The 12,784-nt window shown below is 45.2% G+C and overlaps 1 protein-coding gene across 1 annotated transcript in view; it reads right to left on the bottom strand.

The window, feature by feature from the left end:
- The window catches only part of selenoi (selenoprotein I), a 49,874-nt gene that overhangs the window by 21,801 nt on the left and 15,289 nt on the right, over positions 1-12,784 (bottom strand). Inside the window, 2 exon segments of the mRNA XM_046290985.1 lie at positions 10,022-10,096; positions 12,300-12,408. Coding sequence (XP_046146941.1) covers positions 10,022-10,096; positions 12,300-12,408 — 184 coding nt within the window.

The following is a 12,784-nucleotide window of genomic DNA, read 5'->3' as shown; positions in this document are numbered from 1 at the left end:
CAAAGCGTCAATACAGGACTAAGATTGAATCGTACTACACCGGCTCTGACGCTCGTCAGATGTGGAAGGGCTTGCAAACTAAGAACCATGTGATTAAGACTTTTAAACAGGTCAACATCCACAAGGACGCTGAGCCGAAGGACGTGTACTCCGAGCATTCACTGACCAACTGGCAAATGTCTTCACTGACATTTTCAACCTCTCCCTGACTGAGTCTTTAATACCGGCATGTTTCAAGCAGAACACCACAGTCCCTCTGGATAGTACCTCTGGATGCTGGACTTCCTGATGGGCCGTTCCCAGGTGGTAAGGGTAGGTAAAAACACATCTGCCATGCTTATCCTCAACACGGGGGCCCCTCCGGGGTGCGTGCTCAGTCCCCTCCTATACTCCCTGTTCACTCATGACTGCACGGCCAGGCACAACTCCAACACCATCATCAAGTTTGCCGACGACAACAGTGGTAGGCCCGATCACCGACAACGAGACAGCCTATAGGGAGGAGATCAGAGACCATGTGGTGCCAGGACAACAGCCTCTCCCTCAATGTGATCAAGACAAAGGAGATGATTGTGGACTACGGGAAAAGAGGACCGAGCACGATCCCCGTCCACAAAGACGGATCTGCAGTGGAGCAGGTTGAGAGCTTCAAGTTCCTTGCTGTCCACATCACCAACAAACTAACATGATCCAAGCACACCAGGACAGTTGTGAAGAGGCCACGACAAAACCTATTCCCCTTTAGGAGACTGAAAAGATTTGGCATGGGTCCTCAGATCCCCAAAAGGTTATACAGCTGCACCGTTGAGAGCATCCAGACAGGTTGCATCACTGCCTGGTATGGCAACTGCTCGGCCTCCGACCGCAAGGCACTCCAGAGGGTAGTGTGAACGGCCCGGTACATCACTGGGGCCAAGGTTCCTGCCATCCAGGACCTCTATACCAGGCGGTGTCAGAGGAAGGCCCTAAAAATTGTCAAAGACTCCAGCCACCCCAGTCATAGATTGTTCTCTCTACTACCGCACAGCAAGAGGTACTGGAGCGCAACGTCTAGGTCCAAAAGGCTTCTTAACAGCTTCCACACCAATGACATAAGATTTGCATTTCCCCCCCACTCCTTACACAGCTGCTACTCTGTTTATTATCTATGCAGTCACTAACTCTACCTTCATGTACATATTACCTTAACTGCCTCGACTAACCAGTGCCCCCGCACATTGACTTTGTATGGTACCTCTTGTATGTATATAGCCTCCACATTTACTCTGTACCGTTACCCCCTGTATATAGTCTCCACATTAACTCTGTACCAGTACGCCCTGTGTATAGTCTCCACATTGACTCTGTACCAGTACCCCCTGTGTATAGTCTCCACATTGACTCGGTACCGGTACCCCCTGTATATAGCCTCCACATTGACTCTGTACCGGTACCCCCTGTATATAGCCTCCACATTGACTCTGTACCGGTACCCCCTGTATATAGCCTCCACATTGACTCTGTACCGGTACCCCCTGTATATAGCCTCCACATTGACTCTGTACCGGTACCCCCTGTATATAGCCTCCACATTGACTCTGTACCGGTACCCCCTGTATATAGCCTCCACATTGACTCTGTACCGGTACCCCCTGTATATAGCCTCCACATTGACTCTGTACCGGTACCCCCTGTATATAGCCTCCACATTGACTCTGTACCGGTACCCCCTGTATATAGCCTCCACATTGACTCTGTACCAGTACCCCCTGTATATAGCCTCCACATTGACTCTGTACCGGTACCCCCTGTATATAGCCTCCACATTGACTCTGTACCGGTACCCCCTGTATATAGTCTCCACATTGACTCTGTACCGGTACCCCCTGTATATAGTCTCCACATTGACTCTGTACCGGTACCCCCTGTATATAGTCTCCACATTGACTCTGTACCGGTACCCCCTGTATATAGCCTCCACATTGACTCTGTACCAGTACCCCCTGTATATAGCCTCCACATTGACTCTGTACCAGTACCCCCTGTATATAGTCTCCACATTGACTCTGTACCGGTACCCCCTGAATATAGTCTCCACATTGACTCTGTACCGGTACCCCCTGAATATATTCTCCACATTGACTCTGTACCGGTACCCCCTGTATATAGCCTCCACATTGACTCTGTACCGGTACCCCCTGTATATAGCCTCCACATTGACTCTGTACCGGTACCCCCTGTATATAGCCTCCACATTGACTCTGTACCGGTACCCCCTGTATATAGCCTCCACATTGACTCTGTACCGGTACCCCCTGAATATAGCCTCCACATTGACTCTGTACCGTAACACCCTGTATATAGTCTCCACATTGACTCTGTACCGGTACCCCCTGTATATAGCCTCCACATTGACTCTGTACCAGTACCCCCTGTGCCTCCACATTGACTCTGTACCGGTACCCCTGTATATAGCCTCCACATTGACTCTGTACCGGTACCCCCTGTATATAGCCTCCACATTGACTCTGTACCGGTACCCCCTGTATATAGTCTCCACATTGACTCTGTACCGGTACTCCCTGTATATAGCCTCCACATTGACTCTGTACCGTAACACCCTGTATATAGTCTCCACATTGACTCTGTACCGGTACCCCCTGTATATAGCCTCCACATTGACTCTGTACCGTAATACCCTGTATATAGTCTCCACATTGACTCTGTACCGGTACCCCCTGTATATAGTCTCCACATTGACTCTGTACCGGTACTCCCTGTATATAGCCTCCACATTGACTCTGTACCGTAATACCCTGTATATAGCCTCCACATTGACTCTGTACCGGTACCCCCTGTATATAGCCTCCACATTGACTCTGTACCGTAATACCCTGTATATAGCCTCCACATTGACTCTGTACCGTAATACCCTGTATATAGCCTCCACATTGACTCTGTACCGGTACCCCCTGTATATAGCCTCCACATTGACTCTGTACCGTAATACCCTGTATATAGTCTCCACATTGACTCTGTACCGTAACACCCTGTATATAGTCTCCACATTGACTCTGTACCGGTACCCCCTGTATATAGCCTCCACATTGACTCTGTACCGTAATACCCTGTATATAGTCTCCACATTGACTCTGTACCGGTACCCCCTGTATATAGTCTCCACATTGACTCTGTACCGGTACCCTCTGTATATAGCCTCCACATTGACTCTGTACCGGTACCCCCTGTATATAGCCTCCACATTGACTCTGTACCGTAATACCCTGTATATAGCCTCCACATTGACTCTGTACCGTAATACCCTGTATATAGCCTCACTATTGTTATTTTACTGCTGCTGTTTAATTATTTGCTACTTTTATTTATCACTTTTCTCTTTTTACAAAATTGTTGGTTAGTGGCTTGTAAGTAAGCATTTCACTGTGAGGTCTACACCTGTTGGTTAGGGGCTTGTAAGTCAGCATTTCACTGTGAGGTCTACACCTGTTGGTTAGGGGCTTGTAAGTCAGCATTTCACTGTGAGGTCTACACCTGTTGGTTAGGCGCTTGTAAGTAAGCATTTCACTGTGAGGTCTACACCTGTTGGTTAGGGGCTTGTAAGTCAGCATTTCACTGTGAGGTCTACACCTGTTGGTTAGGGGCTTGTAAGTCAGCATTTCACTGTATGCTCTACACCTGTTGGTTAGAGCCTGTAAGTAAGCATTTCACTGTAAGCTCTACACCTGTTGGTTAGGGGCTTGTAAGTAAGCATTTCACTGCAAGCTCTACACCTGTTGTATTCGGCGCATTTGACAAATAACATTTGATTTGACGCACAGTCACATGCTCTGAAACGACATTGGAAGCAGCTTATGGTAGATAAATGAACAGGGAACTAAACTAATTTGTACAAAAACATTCGAGAGAAATAAGCTTTTTGTGCGTATGGAACATTTCTGGGATCTTTCATTTCAGCTCATGAAACATGGGACCAACACTTTACCTGTTGCGTTTATATTTTTGCGTACAGTATGTACAGATTATTTATAAAGTCAGGCACATTTAACAGTTACGATGATTGATTATAGAAATAATTACATTTCCTCTACCCTCACACATCCTCTTGGGGAGGCAGGTAGCAAAGTGTTTAGCGCATTGGGCCAATAACCCGAAAGGTTGCTAGATTGAATCCCCGAGCTGACCAGGTACAAATCTGTCGTTCTGTCCCTGAACAGGCAGTTAAACCCACTGTTCCTAGGCAGTCATTGAAAATAATTATTTGTTCTTAACTGACTGGCCTATTTAAATAAAGGATAAGTAAATATAAAAAATATATTTAATCTTTTGACAATTAAGCCAAGGGCTGTTTTCCCTTCTCCTAACTCCGCTGCTGCCTCCACACCAATATACTGGCTACATTTGACCTTTATTTAACTGCCTCCACACCAATATACTGGCTACATTTGACCTTTATTTAACTGCCTCCACACCAATATACTGGCTACATTTGACCTTTATTTAACTGCCTCCACACCAATATACTGGCTACATTTGACCTTTATTTAACTGCCTCCACACCAATATACTGGCTACATTTGACCTTTATTTAACTGCCTCCACACCAATATACTGGCTACATTTGACCTTTATTTAACTGCCTCCACACCAATATACTGGCTACATTTGACCTTTATTTAACTGCCTCCACACCAATATACTGGCTACATTTGACCTTTATTTAACTGCCTCCACACCAATATACTGGCTACATTTGACCTTTATTTAACTGCCTCCACACCAATATACTGGCTACATTTGACCTTTATTTAACTGCCTCCACACCAATATACTGGCTACATTTGACCTCTATTTAACTGCCTCCACACCAATATACTGGCTACATTTGACCTTTATTTAACCAGGCAAGTCAGTTAAGAACAAATTCTTATTTTCAATGACGGCCTAGAAACAGTGGGTTAACTGCCTGTTCAGGGTCAGAACAACAGATTTGTACCTTGTCAGCTCGGGGGTTTGAACTTACAACCTTCCGGTTACTAGTCCAACGCTCTAACCACTAGGCTACCCTGCACATAGAACATAGCAACATGTTCTAGGAAAAGGCGCCAATTCAACAGCTCACTGATGTGTTTCAGAGCGGCAGACAGTGACCACTATCCAAAGCGGGAGAAAGCCCATTTGTTATAAAACAAAATTATTTTTAATATTAGTGTTGCACCATTGTTCTTACGTACTGCTCCAAAAAATAAAGGGAACACTAAAATAACATCCTAAATTTGAATGAATTAAATCTTTTTTTTCTCTTCTTTACATAGTTGAATGTGCTGACAACAAAATCATAGAAAAATTATCAATGGAAATCAAATTTATCAACCCATGGAGGTCTGGACTTGGAGTCACACTCAAAATTAAAGTGGAAAACCACACTACAGGCTGATCCAACTTTGATGTAATGTCCTTAATTAAAGTCAAAATGAGGCTCAGTAGTGTGTGTGGCCTACACGTGCCTGTATGACCTCCCTACAACGCCTGGGCATGCTCCTGATGAGGTGGCGGATGGTCTCCTGAGGGATCTCCTCCCAGACCTGGACTAAAGCATCCGCAACTCCTGGACAGTCTGTGGTGTAAGGTGACGTTGGTGGATGGATGTCCCAGATGTGCTCAATTGGATTCAGGTCTGGGGAACGGGCGGGCCAGTCCATAGCATCAATGCCTTCCTCTTGCAGGAACTGCTGACACACTCCAGCCACATGAGGTCTAGCATTGTCTTGCATTAGGAGGAACCCAGGGCCAACCACAACAGCATATGGTCTCACAAGGGGCCTGAGGATCTCATCTCGGTACCTAATGGCAGTCAGGCTACCTCTGGTGAGCACATGGAGGGCTGTGCGGCCCCCCAAAGAAATGCCAACCCACACCATGACTGACCCACCGCCAAACCGGTCATGCTGGAGGATGTTGCAGGCAGCAAAACATTTTTTGGTTCTAGTAAGATTCTAGCAACCATATTTAGCACTAACTGAAGTTTATTTAGTGCTTTATCCGGGTAGCCGGAAAGTAGTCTAACCTAGAAGTGACAAAAGCATGGATACATTGTTCTGCATCATTCTTTGGACAGAAAATGTCTGATTTTTGCAACATTACGAAGATGGAAAAAAGCTGTCCTTGAAATATTCTTGATAAATTCGTGAAAAGAGAGATCAGGGTCCAGAGTAACGTAGAGGTCCTTCACAGTTTTATTTGAGACGGCTGTACAACCATCAAGATTAACTGTCAGATTCAAGGAAGGAAAGCTCCACTGGTGTCGCTCATTCAGCCGACAAACTCTCAACCGTTTATCCCTATTATGCAATGAGTCAGAGTGGGAGGCCGATCCTTCTCTGGTCTCTCCTCCACCCGTTACGGGGTCTGAGACACCGAAGCCTCCCACCGTTAGCTCTGACAAATTGAAAACCCTCGTCATTGGCGACGCCATTACCTGCAGTATTAGACTCAAAAGAATCATCCAGCGATCATACACTGTTTACCAAGGGGCAGGGCTACCGACGTTAAGGATAATCTGAAGATGGTGCTGGCTAAAGCTAAAACTGCTGAGTGTAGAGAGTATAGAGATATTGTTATCCACGTCGGCACCAACGATGTTAGGATGAAACAGTCAGAGGTCCCCAAGCACAACATAGCTTCAGCGTGTAAATCAGCTAGAAAGATGTGTCGGCATCGAGTAACTGTCTCTGGCCCCCGCCCAGCTAGGGGGAGTGATGAGCTCTACAGCAGTCTCAACTCAATCTCTGGTTGAAAACTGTTTTCTGCCCCTCCCAAAAGATAACATTTGTCGATAATTGGCCCTCTTTCTGGGACTCGCCAGAAAGCCTGGCCTGTTGAGGAGTGACTGACTCCATCCTAGCTGGAGGGGTGCTCTCGTCTTATCTATGACCATAGACAGGGCATTAACTCCTCTAGCTCCACAATGAAATAGGGTGCAGGCCAGGCAGCAGGCTGTTAGCCAGCCTGCCAGATTAGTGGAGTCTGCCACTAGCACAGTCAGTGGAGTCAGCTCAGCTATCCCCGTGTCTGTGCCTCGACCTAGGTTGGGCAAAACTAAACATGGCGGTGTTCGCCTTAGCAATCTCACTGGAATAAAGACCTCCTCCATTTCTGTCATTATTGAAAGAGATCATGATACCTCACATATCAAAATAGGGCTACTTAATGTTAGATCCCTCACTTCCAAGGCAGTTAAGAGTCAATTAACTAATCACTGATCATAATCTTGATGTGAATGGCCTGACAAACATGGCTCAAGCCTGATGAATTGACTGTGTTAAATGAGGCCTCACATCCCGAAAATGCGGAGGTGATGATCACATTTACAATAGCAAATTTCAATTTACCCCCCAAAAATAAATGGCTGCGTTTTCGTCTTTTGAGCATCTAGTCATGAAATCTATGCAGCCTACTCAATCACTTTTATAGCTACTGTTTACAGGCCTCCTGGACCGTAAACAGCGTTCCTCTCTGAGTTTCCTCAATTCCTATTGGACCTTGCAGTCATAGCAGATAATATTCTAATTTTTGGTGACTTCAATATTCACATGGAAAAGTCCACAAACCCACTCCAAAACCCACAGACTCAACTCAGTGGGTTTTGTCCAACATGTCTCTGGACCTACTCACTACAACAGTCATACTCTGGACCTAGTTTTGTCCCGTGGAATAAATGTTGTGGATCTTAATGTTTTACCTCATAATTGGACCACCATTTTATTACGTTTGCAATCGCAACAAATAATCTCCTCAGGACGCAACCAAGGAGCAACAAAAGCTGTGCTATAAATTCTCAGACAACACAAAGATTCCTAGATGTCCTTCCAGACTCTCTTCACCTACCCAAGGATGTCAGAGTACGAAAATCAGTTAACCACCTAACTGAGGAACTCAATTTAACCTTGCGCAATACCCTAGATGCAGTCGCGCCCCTAAAAACAAAACACATTTGTCATAAGAAACTAGCTCCCTGGTATACAGAAAATACCCGAGCTCTGAAGCAAGCTTCACTACCGTGCAGTATCAAAGAGCCCTCATTGTTGCTCGATCATCCTAGAAGAATCCAAAATCTATTTTTGATAACTAAAAAGCAGCATTCCCCACTTCAGCAGTGATAAGTTCATGAACTTTGACCAAAAAAAATCATGATAAGGCGATCGTTCTCCTGTATATTATGAGTACAGCAACTGCAATTAGAAGGCATCATATTAATGTTACTCCTTTGCTTCGGCTGGTGGAGGTCCTGACGACCCACGGCCAGATAAAGCATCCGGAGTGAAAAAGTTGAATGAAAAAAAAGTAGAGTGAGGTTAAAACAAAAAAATATCATTGCTAATTAAAATGTAAAAACCGTAAAGTTGGCAGGTAGCAAAGAAACGTTAGCTACAAATCGCACAGCAGCACGTAAACTAGTCTACAGTCGAGGCCAAAAGTTTTGAGAATGACACAAATATTAATTTTCACAAAGTCTGCTGCCTCAGTTTGTACGATGGAAATTTGCATATACTCCAGAATGTTATGAAGAGTGAACAGATGAATCGCAAAGTCCCTCTTTGCCATGCAAATTAACTGAAACATTTCCACTGCATTTCAGCCCTGCCACAAAAGGACCAGCTGACATCAGGTCAGTGATTCTCACGTTAACACAGGTGTGAGTATATGCTCAGGGATTCAATCTAGCCAACTTTCGGTTTCTGGCTCAACGCTCTAACCACTAGGGTACCTGCATGCTTCTATCCCAACCCACCTTTTGACAACTGAATGGGAACTTGCCTGCCTGCCCATTTGATCGATGCCAAATACATTTGATTGACAACTATGAGATATGCTAACTGTGGATAACAGTCGTTCAAGTTCAGCACAGCTAGCTAGCAAAGTGATTCACATTTCTTGCTAGCTAACTAAATGACACCTGCATTTCTAGCTGCAGCCACGAAAAACAATACGATAGGAAAAGTTGGTTACTCACCCAGTCCTCCAATGACATGACATCCTCCCAGCAGCTAGCTAGTTAGGCTCCGTGTTTTCATCTTGCTACATAAATACCTACATAAATAGATATGCTAGCCTATTAGCCATGCTATGACTGACTTGTGATCATTGCTAGGTTGATTGTATTGACATTCCCAGCCTTAGTTACAGTTGTCCGTTTCTGTTCAGAATATTGAGTCGTTGAAACGGAAACAGTGGATGGAGGCAGCAAACAACGTACCAGGCCAGCTGTGATTTACTACCTGATATTTTGGACTACCAATAAATGTATTGGTGTATTATATGAATCGTGTATTGAACTGCATCCATCTATTCTGCCAACATCTTACTGTACGTCATGGAACGTTGAGTCACATAGATTCTATTATTAAAACCTCCCTGGTCTTTGTGGTTGAATCTGTGATCGAAATTCACTGCTCACCTGTGGGACATTACAGATAGTTGTATGTGTGGGGTAAAGAGATGAGGTATTCATTTAAAAAAATAATGTTAAACACAATTATTGCACACAGAGTGAGTCTATGCAAGTTATTATGTGACTTGTTAAGCACATATGTACTCATGAACGTATTTAGGCTTTACAAAACAAAGGGGTTGAATACTTATTGGCTCAAGACATTTCAGCTTTTTAATTTTCATTAATTTGAGAGGGATTTTTTTTATGGCACTTTGACATGTATTGTGTGTAGGCCAGTGGCAAACAAATGTCAATTAGGTCCATTTTAAATTCAGGTTGAAACAACAAAATGTGGAAAAAGTCAAGTGGTGTGAATATTTTCTGAAGGCTAAATAGATGAACACTCCCGCTCTAAAAACCTCTGTTGCCTCGATGATGTCCATGAACTAATGCATTTTTGGATTATAATGAAAACGGGTGTCATATGGCCAACTCAATTACACGTTTGTTACAGTTTTTCATGTGACGCCAATGAGAGAACTTACCTAGCGTACACACACACACACACGCTACACACACAGCAGTACTCACCCAGTGTATATGCCAGGAAGTTGAAAAGTCCTGCAGCGACCCAAACCCAGCTTGGCACATGAGTGTATCCTTCAGCTAACACACAACACACACACACAAACACACAGACAGAAATCAGTTATTTTGTGCAAACATAAGTCTACATACACTGCATGACCAAAAGTATGTGGACACCTGCTAGAACATCTCATTCTAAAATCATGGGCATTAATATGGAGTTGGTCCCCCTTTGCTGCTATAACAGCCTCCACTCTTCTGGGAAGGCTTTCCACTAGATGTTGGAACATTGCTGCTATAACAGCCTCCAGTCTTCTGGGAAGGCTTTCCACTAGATGTTGGAACATTGCTGCTATAACAGCCTCCTCTCTTCTGGGAAGGCTTTAATATGGAGTTGGTCCTCCCTTTGCTGCTATAACAGCCTCCATTCATCTGGGAAGGCTTTAATATGGAGTTGGTCCCCTCTTTGCTGCTATAACAGCCTCCACTCTTCTGGGAAGAGTTTAATATGGAGTTGGTCCCCCCTTTGCTGCTATAACAGCCTCCATTCATCTGGGAAGACTTTAATATGGAGTTGGTCCCCCCTTTGCTGCTATAACAGCCTCCATTCATCTGGGAAGGCTTTAGCCTCCATTCATCTGGGAAGGCTTTAATATTCATCTGGGAGTTTAATCCTCCCTTTGCTGCTATAACAGCCTCCATTCATCTGGGAAGGCTTTAATATGAGTTGGTCCTCCCTTTGCTGCTATAACAGCCTCCATTCATCTGGGAAGGCTTTAATATGGAGTTGGTCCCCCCTTTGCTGCTATAACAGCCTCCATTCATCTGGGAAGGCTTTAATATGAGTTGGTCCTCCCTTTGCTGCTATAACAGCCTCCATTCATCTGGGAAGGCTTTAATATGAGTTGGTCCTCCCTTTGCCGCTATAACAGCCTCCATTCATCTGGGAAGGCTTTAATATGGAGTTGGTCCCCCCTTTGCTGCCATAACAGCCTCCCTCCACTCTTCTGGGAAGGCATTAATATGGAGTTGGTCCCCCCTTTGCTGCTATAACAGCCTCCACTCCTCTGGGAAGGCTTTCCACTAGATGTTGGATCATTGCTGCATGGACTTGCTTCCATTCAGCCACAAGAGCATTAGTGAGGTCGGGCACTGATGTTGGCCGATTAGGCCTGGCTCGCAGTCGGCGTTCCAATTCATCCCAAAGGTGTTTGATGGGGTTGAGGTCAGGGGTCTGTGCAGACCAGTCAAGTACTTCCACACCGATCTCAACAAATAGCTTCTGTATGGACCTCGCTTTGTGCACGGGAGCATTGTCATGCTGAAACAGGAAAGGGTCTTCCCCAAACTGTTGCCACAACGAATAATCTATAATGTAACTGTTAAGATTTCCCTTCTCTGGAACGAAGGGCCCGAACCATGAAAACAGACCATTAATCATCACTCCAGAGAACGCGTTTCCACTGCTCCAGAGTCCAATGGCGGGGAGCTTCACACCACTCCAACCAACGCCTTGCATTGCACAGGGTGATCTTAGGCTTGTGTGCTGCTGCTCGGCCATGGAAACCCATTTCATGAAGCTCCCAATAAAACAGTTATTGTGTTGCCCTTGTTTCCAGAAGCAGTTTGGAACTCAGTAGTGAGTGATTTTTTACGTGCTATGTACCTCAGCACTCGGCGGGTCCCGTTCTGTGAGCTTGTGTGGCCTACCACTTCACGGCTGAGCCGTTGTTGCTCCACTTCACAATAACAACACTTTCAAGTGGACTGGGTCAACAAATTTGATAAACTGACTTGTTAGAAAGGTGGCATCATTGAAAGTCACTGAGCTCTTCAGGCTATTCTGCTGTCAGTGTTTGTCTATGGAGATTGCATGGCACTGTGTCTATTTTATACACCGGTCAGCAATGGGTGTGGCTGAAATAGACGAATCCACTAATTTGAAGGGGTGTCCACATACTTGCCTGTGTACGTATGTATATAAAGTGTACAAGTCTGTAAGTCCATTGTTGCATCAACGAGACCTTTCATGAGTCATTTGAGGGTGTGTGTGTGGTGCAGGTTGTGTGTGTATGGTGCAGGTAGGTGTGTGTGTTGCAGGTAGGTGTGGGTGTGTGAAGTCACTGGAACTTGTTTCCTTCATGACCAAAGGGTCATAACACATAACACAAACAAATTGCACCACACCCCCACCCACACACAACCTGCACCACACACACACACAACCTGCACCACACACACACACAACTTGCACCACACAAACACACGGCGGGCGGCATACCGGATGCATCAAAGTGGTAGTCGTAGAAGGACAGCATGAGGAAGTTGAAGACCAGGAACATGAAACCAGTGAAGGTGATGAGGTTAGGAGCTAACCATCTGGGCATCACCTGGAAAAGAGAGAGAGAGGGGGGGAGTAGAGAGAGGGATGGAAAGAGAGAGAGAGAGAGAGATAGAGAGAGGGATGGAAAGAGAGAGAGAGAGAGATGGAAAGAGAGAGAGACAGAGATGGAAAGAGAGAGAGAGAGAGATGGAAAGAGAGAGAGAGAGATGGAAAGAGAGAGAGAGAGATGGATGGATGGAAAGAGAGAGAGAGAGAGATGGAAAGAGAGAGAGAGAGAGATGGAAAGAGAGAGAGAGAGATGGAAAGAGAGAGAGAGAGATGGAAAGAGAGAGAGAGAGAGATGAAAGAGAGAGAGAGATGGAAAGAGAGAGAGAGATGGATGGATGGAAAGAGAGAGAGAGAGAGGGATGGAAAGAGAGAGG

Source organism: Oncorhynchus gorbuscha, linkage group LG12 (genome assembly GCF_021184085.1).
Source record: "Oncorhynchus gorbuscha isolate QuinsamMale2020 ecotype Even-year linkage group LG12, OgorEven_v1.0, whole genome shotgun sequence".
Classification (NCBI taxonomy): domain Eukaryota; kingdom Metazoa; phylum Chordata; class Actinopteri; order Salmoniformes; family Salmonidae; genus Oncorhynchus; species Oncorhynchus gorbuscha.
Note: the sequence above shows the minus strand (reverse complement) of the source record. Positions and strands in the feature narration are given on the sequence as shown.